Source organism: Podarcis vaucheri (assembly GCF_965113315.1).
Source record: "Podarcis vaucheri genome assembly, chromosome: 16".
Lineage (NCBI taxonomy): Eukaryota > Metazoa > Chordata > Lepidosauria > Squamata > Lacertidae > Podarcis > Podarcis vaucheri.
Window position 1 is genome coordinate 41,466,560 of NC_138754.1, and position 13,771 is coordinate 41,480,330.

The following is a 13,771-nucleotide window of genomic DNA, read 5'->3' on the forward strand; positions in this document are numbered from 1 at the left end:
CCCAAAATTTCAGAGTTTTCTATGTTCTTGGACTGGCTCTCAGAAAAGCACCAAGGGCTGGAAAACTGGATTCATATTGGTGTATTACCAAGAAAAGCAGAATGAAGTAACAAGGTTTGAGGGGAGCTAAACTTTTTCATGTTTGCAACTTCAGAAGCGACAGAATGTCATCAGAATGTGAATTAAAGCCTAGAGACTGGTGACCATTTATATTATGAAAAAGCATTTCCATTTCAAAGTCCACACAACATTTTATTAAGTTAGTATGAATGGAATTTAATCCTCACCAGATTTTAAATTTTTATCTTCACCCATTTCCCCATTTTTCCACGTGGTATGTTGCACATGTTCAAACGAATGTCACCCAGCTGGACGCAGGCTAATGCTACAATCCAACACACCAAAGGTTCCCTAACTGTAGACCATAAGCTTTATTCACTTGGTCTGACTGCAGTGTGTCCACACTGAATACTCATATGTACTTTTATCACTTCCTTTGTTTATTATATTATCTTACAATTTGAATTCTGTGGAATGCAAGCTGTAACACAACAAATTACAATGCAAAAAATAAAAGAAGCAGTAAAAACACAATTAAGAATCCTGCATCATCTAGCACAGGGCATTACAATTGCTGCAACAGGCAGAAAAATCATTAAATCATCCACCAAGACCATCAGCAGTTTTCAAGTGGCTTGTGGGGGAAACTGCTATAAACAGTTACTGGAAAGTGAAACCCATTGATCTGAGTGGTATTTACTTTTGAGTAGACATGCACAGGAAGGTAAGTTAGCATGAGCATAGCCCGGGGGGGGGGGGGAGCTGCCTCCCTAAATCAAGTAAATAAAATTTAAAAAAAACTAAAAGTGGAAATAATCTGAATATTTGAAATTGAAATGCTCACAAAAACCAGTTAAAAGAGCGGATCTAGTAAAAGAGGTGGAAATATTTTAGGGTAAAGGGACCCCTGACCATTAGGTCCAGTCGTGACCAACTCTGGGGTTGTGGTGCTTATCTCACTTTATTGGCCGAGGGAGCCGGGGTACAGCTTCCGGGTCATGTGGCCAGCATGACTAAGCCGCTTCGGGCGAACCAGAGCAGCGCTCAGAAAAGCCGTTTACCTTCCCGCCGGATTGGTCCCTATTTACCTACATGCACTTTGACGTACTTTCAAACTGCTAGGTTGGCAGGAGCAGGGACCGAGCGACGGGAGCTCACCCCGTCGCGGGGATTCAAACTACTCACCTTCTGATCGGCAAGCCCTAGGCTCTGTGGTTTAACCCAGTGTTTCCCAAACGGTGTTCCGCGGCACACTAGTGTGCCGTGGAACGTTGCCTTGTGTTCCGTGGGAGGGAGGCGGGCGAGTCGGGCGGCGAGAGGCGGGGTGGCGGTGGCGAGCACACGCGGGGCGGCGAGCGAGCTCCCTCCCACATCCCATCGCCGCTCGTTACTGGGCCTGCGCATGCGCGAAGTTTTCGCGCATAGCCACTTCCGGGCCTGCCCCAGGAGGTGGGGTTGCGGGCATCACGCCCTTCCCCACATGAGCGGGGGCTGGTCTCAGCCCCCGCGAGAGCAGGGGAATCCCATCCGGCCATGGCTCCTGGCCAGCCAATCGGCTGGCTGGAGGGGGCGTGGCTTGCCCTATTTAGGGCCGGAGCGGAGGGGGCTCGCCCTCTCTTCTCCGGCTAGCCCCATCGCCGCTCGCTACTGGGCCTGCGCATGTGCGAAGTTTGCAGTCCTTGCAGTCCTCGGTAACCACAGCGACCCGAGGGAGGGGAGGGAACAGGGAAGTCGAGGGTGGCGGCGAGCCGCGATGACGTCAGTGGGCCGCGCCGCCTCGCCCTGGCACGGTGTGAGAGCCCCGGCTAGTGGCGCGAGCTTCGGAATAAGTGGGATCCGCGTGCACGAGACCGAGATCGCGGGTAAGGAGCTCAGCCCTGGGCAGGAGGAAGCGGGGCCGCACGTGCGGGCCACATCCCCACAGAGAGCGAGCCTCCCCCGGCCCACCACTCCGGGCAGGTCCACTCGCATGAGGGGGCGGCGATGGCGACGGCCGGCAGCTTGCCTGCAATGCCATCCCTCGAGCAGGCGAGGAGCCCGGAGGCTACCAGATGCGAGTCCTCTTTCCCACCCTGCTCGGGAGTCCAGAGCACTTGGTCGCATTCAGGATCTAGAGTGGGGAAGCGGGGCTTGTGTCTGGGCTGGACACATTGGGCTGCCTGTGCCGCTCGACCTGCGGGGAGAAATCAGGGTGGGAGTCACGACCGTGAGGCAGGGCTGCCAAGTGTGGCAGAAGAGGACACGGCCGTCGCACCTGTCCTTAGGTAGGAGCTTCTTCCGTGTCGACCTGCTGCCCTAAAGTCTTGGCTTTTTTCTTGGCTTTTTGGCGGTTGGCACAGAAGGAAGGCAAGGGGGAGGGGGAAAAATTGAAACTTACACTTTCGTGCGTCCCTCCCGGCGTGACGCTGCGCGCTGACGTCACGGGGCTGTAATGGTGGTGTGCCTTGAGATTTTTTTCATGAAACAAGTGTGCCTTTGCCCAAAAAAGGTTGGGAAACACTGATTTAACCCACAGCGCCACCCACGTCCCTGGAAATATTTTGCCCTGCCACAAAAAGGCTCTGCTCATCTCTCTTGCTGAGCCATGGAGGACTTGTACCCTGGAGCAGTCATTCAGCACCTTGACAAGAGTAAAGACCTGGCTAAGGTCAAAGATGGCAGAGGAGCATCTCCGTGGACTACACTTGGTGAGGTGCACAGAAAAACTGTGCTGGCAGACAGGAGGACCTTAAGAAGGAAGTGCTGAAAAAGTTTTCAGCAAATCCAATAAAACTTGTTTTAGTTTAGATTTTTAAATAATAAGATGAAAAAAAGGCATGTTCTTTGTAATTTTGCAAAATCTAATCTTTAACTGCATGAAAGGTACCCCTTAGTGTTAATTTTTATTTAACTTCCTAGTTTACATTTTTTAAAAAATAAATTTTATTAAGGTTTAAAAATACAAAATTATTTTTCTTTTTTTCAACCAAACCAATATTTTTACCTAGATACAATAAAAACACAGAAAGTGGCAGGGGCGAGAAATAGAGAAGGAAAAGGAAATTTTAAAAAGAACAAAAAGGAGGTTAAAAGAGAAAGATAGAAAATAAGATTCATAACGTTTACTAACTTCATAGTTTTCAAATGACTGAAGACTTTGACAGACTTTTCTGAGCACTTGGTGCCAAAAGAAAGTAATTTAAAGCCATTGTTGTTGAGACATTTCATTCCGAATCTGCTAGACAGATGGCGGGCGGGTGTCCTGCTCTCTGCCAAGGGCAATCCTGGCTACACCCCTGGAAGTCAGCTGCAGGTAGCTCCCATCTGAATCGAAAGGACTTGAAGCCACTGACTTTTCACACTATCAATGAGGCTGCAGCAGAAATAACTTAAGGGCCATTCCCACTTCTGCTCCACCCCCCCCACCCCCACACAACCCAAGGTTTTTAGGCAAGGGGAAATCAAAGTGTGGATGAGCCCTTAGTCTGGATCCGGTGTCCAGTTCTGGGCACCACAGTTTAAGATGGATATTGACCAGGTGGAATGTGTGCAAAGGAGGGCAAGCAAGATCACAGAATCATAGAACTGTAGAACTGGAAGGGACCAGAGGGTCATCTAATCTAACCTACTAGTAATACTTTTGCACACTCTCATGCCGCCCCAACTGCCCCCTTTGCTTTGAGAAGCTCTGGCACCGCCCCCCCTCTCCTGCACCACCTTCCCACCTCACCCAGGGATGTATGGCAAGGAGACAGGTTTTTTGCTAGATATTCCACTGAATGCCTCCTTTATTCCTGCTGCCACCAGAGAAAACCTTTTATCTGAACACTTTGCCCTTTGTGTAGCCAAGAACGAGGCATGTGGTGTGGCATAATTAATATAGCAAACATTTGTATGTTTTAAATATTGTAAATTTTCTTGATATCGTACTACTCAGAGTAGACGCATCAAAATTAATGAAGAGGGCTCATTTAAGTCCATTAATTTCAGTGACTCTCCCTTGACTGTAACTTAGTTGGACACTACTGAGAATACTTTATTTGTAAGACAGGGTGGCTGCCATCCTGTGCCTTGTATGTGTTATTGGACTCAGTGTAACTTACTCCTAAGATTGTGAACTGCAATGGAAAGAAAATTTCTTTAAAATAAAATATAATAATAATAATAATAATAATAATAATAATAATAATAATAATAATTCTTCAAAGTAAAGGGATGTGTCATGTATTAATTTAAAACATTTGTCTCCCGACTTGCTGTCTAGAGCACCCCAAGGGCAGCTAAAAAATCATTGCAGACAACAAAACAGAGTTTAAAACACTATTACAATAATAAAACAGCAAGCAGGAAAAGAAACAACAAAGCATTAGCAACTATTAAAAAACCACAGGCATCAAGAGAGTCTCTTTTCTTTCCAAGAAGCTCTAAATGCCATCTGAAAGTGCCTGAAGACAGAAAACATCACCTAGAGCTGTGAAGAGACTGTACTAACAAACTATTCTATACAGATTTAAAATAAAATGGCAAGGAGGGGATTTGCACTGAAGTAGCTGAAATTTTACATCACAAAACCCTAATTTTGCAACTAATATAAATCACTCCATGTGAATGTTATGGACTCCCTCCCTGCCCCCAATTTCACAATGCTTTGTGCTTTTGTTAGTCACAGGGAGGGATAAAACCAAGCAGGGTTCCCCTGCAGACCCTCCCTCACCCTTGCACATGGGGGTGGACGTGGACACAGAAACACAATTTCGTAATCAAAGAGCTAGAAAATTAGATTGTTGTAAGCAGAGATTCTGAGTTCTGTCTCCATTTGTGCCACATGTTTTCATGTTTTGCGCACACGCACCCCCCCCCCCGCAAATATATTGTATGAGCAGTGAATACAGCTCAGGATCAGTTGATTCCCCGTGTTCTGGACATGATAGGTGTCCTGACCAGGGAAGGGCAGAAAGTCCCGTCATTACCTTCCGCAAAGACAAAAGGCGAATAACATTTTGCACCAAGGAATCTAGATCTGGCCTCCTTTCCAACCCCAGGCAGAGAACAAAGCCTTATTGATGGGGACATCCTGTGCCTTCAGGTGATCCTGGCTGCTACAGAGCAGTTGAGAAAGCTTTGAATCTCAAAGGGAGAGGAGATGGCTATGCCTAAGGAGATGTGCCTCCTGGGCTCCAGGAGGTGGGAGGGTTTTGAACCACTTCCTCACAGGAGGGGTCATGCACAGGGCAGAGCGGGCATTAGGGCTCATGTAGCAGGATGTGCCATAGTGATAAGCTCTGGGAGCCAGCTGTTCAATATGGAGCTATGGGTTCAAAAGGAGAGTTGGGTCAGCCTGCCAGCAGGTTCCACCACACTGGCCAACATCTCAAGAGTTCTTGCCAATCCAGCTGGATCAAATCAGTGCCAGCTGCTCCTGGTCAAAGAGCAAGGAGGGCCTTGCAATCTGCCAACCCCTGGGAGCTGAAGAAACAAACAGCAACTTGCTGACTATGGTCCCCCACTGTATACCTAAGGGAATGGCACAGTATGTCACCAAATATCACATGCCAATGTGCTGCAAGCTGTTTCCTTTAACCCTCTGCTTATTCCTGAATCACTCCTTCCAAACACCCACCCACCCCAGAAGTGGAACTGTCCAGGCAAAGATTCCACCATTTTACTCTGTGAGAACAAAGCCTGAAATGAAGAACACATACACGCAGCTCAGCTCGTGACCTCTGCATGACAACAATAACGATGACACCGCAGCAGAGTTAAAAATGTAGGATGAGATAAAAATTAAATAAAATTTGCAGTAATTAAAAACAATCTCTCTGCTTACAACAACAACAGCAACAGAACAACTCAACTCTGCAAAGCTTCTCATGACAGACGGCCAAGTGTGCAGGAGGGAGAGCAGCGCGACAGGAGAGACGCTAAGAGCTATGCTCAGTGCCTGCCCCCACACCTCCAACGCATTACTCAGGATGCTGCAGAATGTGTGAAAAACTCTGGGAGGGAGAGGAGAATGCCAGCTTGGAGAGCTGGAAGCAGGCAGCCAACTTATCCCATATGGAGACCTGCACTTAGCACTGCCCGTCTGGTGCCCAATTGTATTGGCAAGAGTGCCACAAAGACACAAGGATCCAAAAGTGTGCAAGCACCACTCTGGGTGTGCTGCAATGCACAGAGGCTGCTTGCTTTTGCTTTGGTTTCGGTTGGTCTAACAAGTCAAAAGCATACATCTGCTCAGCCCAGCTGCCCTTTCTTTCCTCCTTGCACCCAGAAGGGTGTCAAGGGCCATACCTACAAGCTGCAGAACTTTGGAATTCCCACAGGGGACAGGCAGGGTGTATGGGGTGTTAGAGGAGAGGCAGGATGGTCTGCCCTTGGAGGCTGATGGATCCAATGGGTTTCCAGAGAGCTCTGAGGAATGACTGGCTCTCTTGTGGAACATCAGGATGGCTTGAGCTGTTGACATGATCGCCCGTGAGCTCCCTCTTCCACTTTGTGGAGCCCATTTGTGCAGCTTAGGGCAAAGAAAAAAGCTGGGGGGCAGCTTGGATGCAAGTGAAAGAAAAACTAAGGCAATTGCAACCAAACACTGGTGAGTGTGCATTATCGAGCTCACCCAGTGGCTGGGAAAGTATCAAAAAAGGCATACTTTGCTATCTCCATTGCATCCCCATTGCGCCATCCGGCAGAGCTTTTCCAAGTAGTGAGGGGCCTCTTACAGTCTGGCCCAAAAGAGGTGGCTGTGAGTTGTTTGCAAAGCATTTTGAGGATAAAATCGCTTGCATCCGCCAGGACAATGGACCTGTTATAGCAGATGAATATTGAGAACTGCCCAGAGCACTGTCTTGTCCTGTTACATTAGATGAGTTTTAGTTAGTAAGGCTTGAGGATGTGGACGTGGTGCTTGGATCAGTCAGGACGACCACTTGCACTGTGAACCCTTCCACCTCTTGGCTGAAGGGGAAGGGAAGGGACAGCTGGCTGGGCCAGGAAGGTGATTAATGCTCCTTGCAAGAGAGGGTGGTCCCTGTCTGCTTGAAAGAGGCAGTGTTAAAGCCACTCCTCAAGAAACCCTCATTGGATTCAGAAAATCTAAGTAATTATCAGCCAGTAGCCAATCTCCCCCTTTTTGGGCAAGGACCACCTGTCCCCATATGAACCAACTCAGACCCTGCAATCATCGTCTGAGGCCCTTCTTCATGTCCCTCTCAAGAGAGGCCTGGAGGGTGGCAGCGGCTCCCCACTTGAGGAAGGCTCGCCCCAGAGAGAGCTAACTCACCTGGTGCCTTTGTTGCGTATCTTTAGGCACCAGGCAAAACATTCCTCTTCTCCCAGGCCTTTGGCTGATCAACAACCTACATCCTTTAAAATCTTCTTGAAGTTCGAATCTGGAGTGGACCAGGGGGGGTCTGGAGTTGTGAGGGCTCTTAATTTTGGAAAGACTTTGAAACATGCTCTTAAATATTTTTTGGATTACAGTGTTGACTGTGGGGAATGGGACTGTGGGGAATGGGCTGATCTGCTGAGGAGAGATGGAGATACTTTTGGATTGGAGTCCTCCCGAGACCTACCCCCCCCCCCAATGAGAAAGGAAAGAAAACAAGAAAAAGATCAACAAAAGATGAAATAAAGGGCAGGTATAAACAAGAAGAAGACCTGCAGAAGGGACATGGAAAAGATTTAAGAGCCCCGGACATAAGAGCACCAGGTTGATGGACTAGATAGACGAGAAAGGACTGACAAAACCCGAGACCAGGAAGAAGAGACAATGGATGAAGATTGGAAGAAAGTTTCAAAATTTACTTAGAAAAGTATTGTAAAATTAATGAGTATTAGAAAAATGTTGGAATGAAATTATTTGGCCTTAGCAGAAATGTCAAAAAGAATTATGAAAGAATATGTTATGGTTAAAAGAATTTGATATATATAAGTTTTAAGTTTTAGAGTTTTTTAGGTAAGATAAGGTTAAAATAGATTAAGGTAATTTAAATGACAGAATATTGTGATAGATGGAAAGGATTTGCTGAGATAATTAACAACTAGAATACAAAAAAGGGAGGTGTGAGGAGGTCGTTGAAATAAGTTAATGAAAGTTAAGGATTTGGGAATATTAGACTTTTTTTAAATAGTTTATTTTTGTTTTTTGATCTAGATGTAATGTGTGTTTTGTTACTTTTTTTGACTTTGGTTTTTATTGATCTGTACTGTTTAATTGTTATGTTTATCTACTTCTTTATCTCTTCTTCTCCTTCTCTTGTCTTTTCTTTCTTCTTTCTTTGTAACTTTAAAATTCTCAATAAACATCATTTTTTTAAAAAAAAACTAATTGTTTAAATTAAACAATTTGAACTTTGTGCAGGTTGTTATTTTTGATTATTACTTGCCGATCGTATGGTCGGCGGTTCGAATCCCCGCGGCGGAGTGAGCTCCCGTCGTTCGGTCCCAGCTCCTGCCCACCTAGCAGTTCGAAAGCACTCTTAAGTGCAAGTAGATAAATGGGGACTGCTTTGTAGCGGGAAGGTAAACGGTGTTTCCGCGTGCTGTGCTGGTGCTGGCTCGCCAGAGCAGCTTAGTCACGCTGGCCACGTGACCCGGAAGTGTCTTCGGACGGCGCCGGCTCACGGCCTCTAGAGCGAGATGAGCACGCAACCCTAGAGTCGGACACGACTAGCCCGTACGGGCAGGGGTACCTTTGCCTTTACCTTTATGGTATATATTTTGTGTTTTATACTGCAAACCACCCTGTGATCCTCAGGTGAAGGGCGGTATAGAAATTTAATGAATAAAATAATAAATAAAAGAGTGGGTCTGGAAAGACTAAAAACTACTGGTTCTGTTTAAGACTTTATTTTTTAAAACATGGTTTTGCTTTTAACAGCCAGGCATAATCCACTATGAGGGTGGCTTTATTGGTATGTTTTTATCTTTTTAAAGCAGATTTTATACAGGACATTTGTTATGCATTATTTATATTTTTTATATTCTTGTTTCCCACCCGTGGCCTTCAGGGACAGTCTGGTTGAATATTTGGATGAATAAATCATTCAGAACAGATGAGAAAGGGTTTAATGGCATGTACTGGGGAAAAGATGGGACGCGGGTGGCGCTGTGGTCTAAATCACTGAGTCTAGGGCTTGCTGATCAGAAGGTCAGTGGTTTGAATCCCCGCGACAGGGTGATCTCCCGTTGCTCGATCCCTGCTCCTGCCAACCTAACAGTTCGAAAGCAGGTCAAAGTGCAAGTAGATGAATAGGTACCGCTCCGGCGGGAAGGTAAACGGCGTTTCCGTGCACTGCTCTGGTTCATCATAAGCCGCTTAGTCCTGCTGGCCACATGACCTGGAAGCTGTACGCCGGCTCCCTCGGCCAATAAAGCAAGAAGAGCGCCGCAACCCCAGAGTCATCCACGACTGGACCTAACGGTCAGGGGTCCCTTTACCTTTACTGAGGAAAAGGAGGATCCTCCACATTTGTAGTAGAGTTTTGCCCCACTCAGTGACTAGAAGTTTGAAGGTTAGGAAACCACTGCACAGTCACCCCAAGCCATGCATTTCAGCCAATGTGATGTAATCACAGTACAATCACTGTTTAAACCTGTAACAACAAACCCCTTTCCAGACGTTGTACCACTGAAAAGAGAGGGAAGCCTGTCAGAGAAGGGAATCCCATAATTTCCCAAATTTCCTAAAGTGCCTAACTTTCAGGGCTGGATGCTGAACAAAAGGTACACACTGAGCCAGGAAACAGATAGGTGTGCATGCAGAAAAATGGGCAAGCATAGATGGACTCCAAAGATGGAAAGCAAATCAATCTGGCACAGCATTGGCACTGTCCTGGGCATACTCCAGTAGCTGCTGGGAGCTCACTGGGGCTGATGCCAACCCTCATTGCTTCAACATCCTCAGTAAGCAACACACCCCACTGCCACCAAATTGCTGGTGCTCTTCCTACTGGAACCAAGCAACAACTTGGCTCCAATTGACCCTGCACAGCCACCATCTTTAATTTATCCAAAATGCAGTGCAATAAAGCACCTGATATAGCCCTGTTTCCACTTATCCTCTGCAGCATTTCATTGTGGAACATTAATAATGGTGGCTGGCACAGCTGAGTAAGTGGGGCTGGAAGCATCAGCACAGAAACAGAGAGCTGGGGGTCACCTTTTGGGTGCTGCTGAAAATAGGCGCTCCTTTACTGGCATGCAATGATGGTGCAGAGAGTAAAGTGTCGGGATCTGTAAGGTGCTTCGGGGCTCAAACTAGGGATTAAGGCAGTGGGGATCCAGGCACCTAACTTCCTGCAAAACCAAGGTAGCTCAAGAGCTGAAGGAATTACAAACCTGATGTTTCCCATGCTACAGCAATGCCCTTATCACAGCCAAGCACGCTACTGAAGGTCATCAACTCAGCAGGGCCCGGTGGCCCGAGAAACCGGTGAGAGTCTGGCTGGCTGTATATAAGTAAAGTGCCACGCATGGCTCCTCAGTCTAAGCAACCTGTCTCATGGAATAGCTACAGAGACTGTGGCCAGCATCCTTGATCTGAACCATCACTTCTTCTGCCTCTGGCCCATTTGCTCCTCACTTCCCTGCTTCAGACCCTAAATCCCCATCTTCTACTTGACCACATTGTCTTTCTTGCGCCCTTCAAGGCTGCCGAACTGGACCCCTCTCAGTGGACCACCTCAGAGCTTGGCCACAGCCTGACAAGAGTGCCCTCCAAGTGACTTACACCACCGCAAAAAAAGCTCTGCTCTGTGCAACCACTATTTTAGACTCTGAGGGAGCCACAGGAGCCAACCTGTACCCTGAGTGTGTGTAGATACGTGGGTAAAGGCACTCCTTGAGGAAAAGGATTCCTAACCATAGTGAATCAAACCCTGATTTTGCTCCAGTTATTTATTCCGCTCCTAGTTGAACGAGCTAGGATCAGGCTTTTTTTTTTTTTTAAGGAGGGGTACTACACCTCCAACAACATTACCGTACCCCATAATTATAATAGCTGCTGTATGTTTTGACAGCCTGTTGGTTCAACGGTTTATTTCACGATAAAAGTGTCATTAGGCAAGAACTTTCCTCTTGCCAGACTTGCATTTCCTTGCTTAATGCTAATTACAGGGTGCTTCCTTCTTTTGTCTCCTGCAGCAATACGTAATCCCTCCTTCCTCCACTTAAGCCTCCCTCTTGCCAAGAGATGCACTATCCCAAGTGCTGCTGAGCCTGTTCTGCAAACCCACATTGTCAACGTGGGGCTCCGCAAAGCAGCCTATACTTGCACCCCGTGCAGTACGTCAGATGTGCATCCATGTGATGCAATCCACTGTGCAACTGCCCCGCAATAGACCTTGTGCACTCTGAACTGGAAGCAAAATTATGTATCAAGCAAGGTGAAATCCTGCTGACAGTGACTCATTTTGTACTGATTAATCTGTGTTACAACTGTGCTTGTACTGACAGATTAAGCTCTATACAATTTAACACCTAGAAACAACTTGGTGGAGCAGCTGTCCCAGATGTACCTGCCTGAATGTTAAGATGGAGTGGAGGTGCCCTCATGTTGCTGCCACATTTGCTGAGAATCTGCGGTGGGGTGATATAAGAGAAGACATTGCCAATATAAGTGCCCCAACTGTGGAACTCCCTGAACTCTCAGTTACAACAGGCGCCAACACTTTAGGAGCTCTTGGTGCTAACGGAAGACTTATTTCTTTGCACCCTGGTCTTTGCTTGAAACGTGTTCTGTTGGCCCTGTTTCTTGGATTTTGCTGGCTATGTATTGATTGTTTATTGATTTTGGTGCTGCATTATTAGTAATGCATATCAGACCTTTCCAGCATTTTGTTATATACTGTGGCTTTTACTGACTGTATGCTGCTGAGAGATTACAGCATTAATGATGAATGGGTAAGAAATTCCGCAAATAAATTAATGCACCAAGTTTTGCAGGGATTTGGTGGATGGCTTTAAAAGAGAATGAGACAAATTCATGGAGGAGAAGACTATCAATCGCTACTAGGCACAATGGCAATGTTCTACCTCTACTGTCAGAGGAAGTACGGCTCTGTATAGGAGTTTCTGGGAACTGCAAGTGAGACAGCAACAGACTCCGGTCCTGCTTGTGAGCTTCCCAGAGGCGTCTGGGGGGCCACGGTGAAAACAGGAAGCTGCACTCATTAGGTCTTTGGCCTTATCCAGCACTGTTCTTCATATGCAATCTGGATATTTAATGTGGGCAAACCACAGACCACCTGAACGAAGCTTGTGAACCACAGTTTGGGAAATCTAGGTAAACCAGCCAGAATTCTGGTAGCTTAACTGTGTACTAGTTGAAAATGTTCTGAATCATTTTCAAGGGTAGCCTCACAAATAATGAATGCATTACAACAATCCAATTTGGAGGTCAGATTATTGTGTACACAGCATCATCAACATGTTTTATTGTATTTTTAATATTTTGTTGGAAGCTGCCCAGAGTGGCTGGGGAAACCCAGCCAGATGGGCGTGGTATAAATAAATTGTTGTTGTTAAATTTTTGCATGTCTCCAGCATTTCCAATGCCTTTTCACTCACTGACTAGAACAGGTAACCAGAACTGGAAGGTGAGAGCAGTCTTCCCTTAACTAAGCAAGTCAACAGGCTACTTGCCTGCACACTTTCCATATATTCACCACAAAACAAAAGACAAGAATCTCAGCAAAGAAGAAAAAGAAGAGAGGGGTCGCATAAAATCCTTGAGGAGGCCCAGACCCGCCTCTTGCAACCCAAGTGAATACACCTGGCGCTGCTCACCTCTGGCTGCAGGGTCAGCCCAGCCCAGCAGGACACAGCAGGGCTACTGCACAGAAGCTGCTCAGACTCAAGGGGCATGTTTCAAATTGCTCACAAAAAGCATCTTCAATTACACAACATATTGCACCAACTATGCAAGCACTGAATAGATCTAATGCCAAGCAAACTTATTCAGGAGATAAGGGACATTTAAACAGAAAACAAATGAACAGTGTCACCTTTTTTAGCCGTTTCCATCTCCTCCTCTGTCCAACGAGAACTTTCATTCATCTCCAGAGAGGCTGAAAAACAAACCAGAACTGGCTGTAGCAAATGGTGGGGGAATAGAGCATAACTCAATTTTTCTTCCTGCCCCATAGCTCAGGGGCAGAACACCCATTTTGCATCTAGGAGGTCTCAGGTAGCAAGCAGCAGAGCTGGGAAGAACCACTGCCGGAGACAATCTAGAGCTGTTGCCAGTCAGAGTAGACAATACTAAGCAAGGCAGCTCAATGACCTGACTCAGTTTACCTACTTCTCACTTCCAGTTCTTGAATTCTTGAATTGTGGAATTCTTGAACCAACAGCTTTCCCAGCATTGCAGCTGTGGCGAGGGGGTTACAAGGGAAAGGTGGCAGCCGAGGGGCAGGTTAGGCTCCCCGCACCACCTTGGGTCAGCTGCTGAGTGTGTGCTTCCAGCCTAAGCTGGAGGGATGCCAAGGCATCGAAGTTGGTAAAATACTGGGAAACAGAAACAGACATGGTATTTACAGATATAGTGCTAGAATGGAACATGGAAGTGTGACAAATCACACTTCCCACCCAAACTCGGTTTTCTCAAAACCAGGCCCAAAGCAATGAAAAGCAGGATGTTCAGACGTAGCCAAGCTTTGTGGAAGGAATTGGGGGGGGGCTGGTTATAGTCAGTGCCATTCCTTTATTTTTAGATTCTGAGGCCAAAAGAGAA

General features: G+C 46.6%; 1 protein-coding gene across 23 annotated transcripts in view; it reads right to left on the reverse strand.

The window, feature by feature from the left end:
• NCOR2 (nuclear receptor corepressor 2) overlaps positions 1-13,771 on the reverse strand; it is a 392,573-nt gene that overhangs the window by 131,241 nt on the left and 247,561 nt on the right. For all 23 annotated transcript variants that reach the window (XM_082203742.1, XM_082203745.1, XM_082203729.1 and 20 more), the window contains one exon: positions 13,044-13,106. In XM_082203742.1, the coding sequence (XP_082059868.1) occupies positions 13,044-13,106 (63 nt within the window). The remainder of the gene's footprint in view (positions 1-13,043; positions 13,107-13,771) is intronic.